Raw genomic sequence first — 2168 nt, forward strand, 5'->3', positions numbered from 1 at the left:
ATATATAATGTGTGTGTGTGTGTGTAAAAATTAAAATTATGATTTTAGATAAGTAAACACATTGGGGCGTTGCATATATTATACCCAATTTGTAAGCATTGCATTTTAAACACGTTAATTATTTTTTTAAATATTTATACCATCTAAATTTTTCTATCACATTAAAAATACCATCACTTTAATTTTTAAAAAGTGAAATAGGACTTTTTATGCATAGGCCAACAACAAGATATATATGTAAAAATTATAATTTAGGAGTTAAATATAAATATACATAAGAATTGAGTAATAGTGTAAATCTTCCATATACTTAAGTATTGGAATAAAGTGCAGTATTGGAATAAAGTAACAAAGTTATCCCCCACTATTTAGATCTGGTTGTTTTAATTTTAGGTCGAGTTTATAGAAGTACCAAAATAATCTAAGACTATTTTAAAATTGAACTCTAATAGTCCTTCATCAAGATTATTTCAACGCCAATTTAAAAATTCATTAGCCTGCACTTTTATAAAACTCTATGATTAAAATAACCTCATGTAAATATTGGGGAACTATTTTGGCACTTTACTCGCACAGACTACACTTTTATACTCTATGATTAAAATAACCTCATTTAAATATTGGGGAACTATTTTGGCACTTTACTCGCAAGTATTGAGTGGTATGTAACTAAATCTTCCTTAAAAATGGGGCTTTTCGATGCATATTATATTACCATCCATATCCTATGCATTTTCATACCTAAACAGAAATTTTAATTTTACATTTATATTACCTTCATTTTTCATGTCACATAAAAAGTATCACTGTTTTAAATTTTAAATAATAAGACAAATATTTTCATACATAGATAAGGTGATATATGTAATAATTAAAATTTTGATGTAATTTATTAAAATACATAAAGATTAAAAGGTAAGTTTAAAGGAAAAAAAAAAAACTCACTTGAAAATCTTTGTTGACCACCATCCCAACGGCACAAACGAGCGTCGCAAAAAAGCCAATAACAAATTGCATCTCCATGACGAGCGCGTAAGTGACCACCTGCTTCGCCCGCTTGTACATAAGCTCTACAAGCGGCAACACCATGCTGTATATAATGGCCGCCGAAAGTGTTACCGCAAACCCCAGATAGTAGTCGGACTTCGATTCTCCGTTCGGCCGATCCCCATTCGCGTGCACGCCGAGCACCACCGCACCAAACGTCAGCAGCACCACCGCATTTACTGTGAAAGAACTGAACTTCTGATTCACGATGAAGAAGGCGAAGATGGCGGTGAAGCCGAGCTGCATTGAGATGAGGAGGGAGGCCGTGGAGACCGGAAGGAAGGCGAGGCCGAAGGAGTAGAGATAGTCCACGATGCCTGCGTCATTCAGTCAAATTTTTTATTATTCATTTCAAGATTTTGAAAGAAGCTTTTTGGGGCTGTTCTGCTTCTGGATGTTAATTTGTTGGAAAGAAATTTGGAAATTTATACCTAGCACACAATTTCTTATATATTTACATATCTCACTCCTAATTAAACTTTCATATTTACATACATCCCATTTAATATGGTGTTTTAAATTTCGGAAATTTACATACAGGGCGCCTAATTCTTATGCATTTTATCAATCTCGCACCCAAACCCTCGTTTTAACAACTTTATCAAACAGAAATGTGATCATTAACATCTGAAAATTAAACTTCTATGAGTACCTGTGAGGAGGCCAATAATGGCGCAACAGAGCAGGAGTTTGGGCGTGAGCAAGAATAGGCGAGAATGAGCTCGACGACGGCGGAGGAAGGAGAAGAGCATGGGGATAAGGAGGAAAGGGAAACCGGCTGTTTGAAGGAAGCCGGAGAACCACTTCCGATTGCCTCCATGGAGGAAATAGACTCGGAGGATGAGGGGGCTGCCGGTGGCGCCGACGAGGAGCAGGAGAATGTTAACTGCGAGGAGGATGAGTCTCTTCATTCTGGGTGTTCCGAGGTTTTTCATATCAACAATGTTCTTGTTGGGTTGGAGGATTTCTTCATGATTTTTGTTTTCTATTTCCATTTCTCTCTTCGGTCACTTGTGGTTTAGTTGCTCTGTATTGCTTGTTTGATTATTTGACATGCTGGGGGGCTATTTATAATTTGATTTTTTTTTTCTAGAGATTTAAGGTTTAGCTGGCTGGTGAAA

General features: G+C 36.0%; 1 protein-coding gene across 1 annotated transcript; it reads right to left on the bottom strand.

The window, feature by feature from the left end:
- Positions 1 to 945: 945 nt before the first annotated feature.
- LOC110037097 (purine permease 1-like) lies at positions 946 to 2042 on the bottom strand (the record flags this gene model as incomplete). Its single annotated transcript, XM_020741673.1, has 2 exons — positions 1700 to 2042; positions 946 to 1364 (listed from the first exon to the last, which is right to left on the bottom strand). Coding segments are annotated over exons 1-2 (762 nt in total), but the record flags the coding sequence as incomplete, so codon positions are not given.
- Between the last annotated feature and the right edge of the window lie 126 nt (positions 2043 to 2168).

Source organism: Phalaenopsis equestris, unplaced genomic scaffold (genome assembly GCF_001263595.1).
Source record: "Phalaenopsis equestris unplaced genomic scaffold, ASM126359v1 Scaffold215144, whole genome shotgun sequence".
NCBI lineage: Eukaryota > Viridiplantae > Streptophyta > Magnoliopsida > Asparagales > Orchidaceae > Phalaenopsis > Phalaenopsis equestris.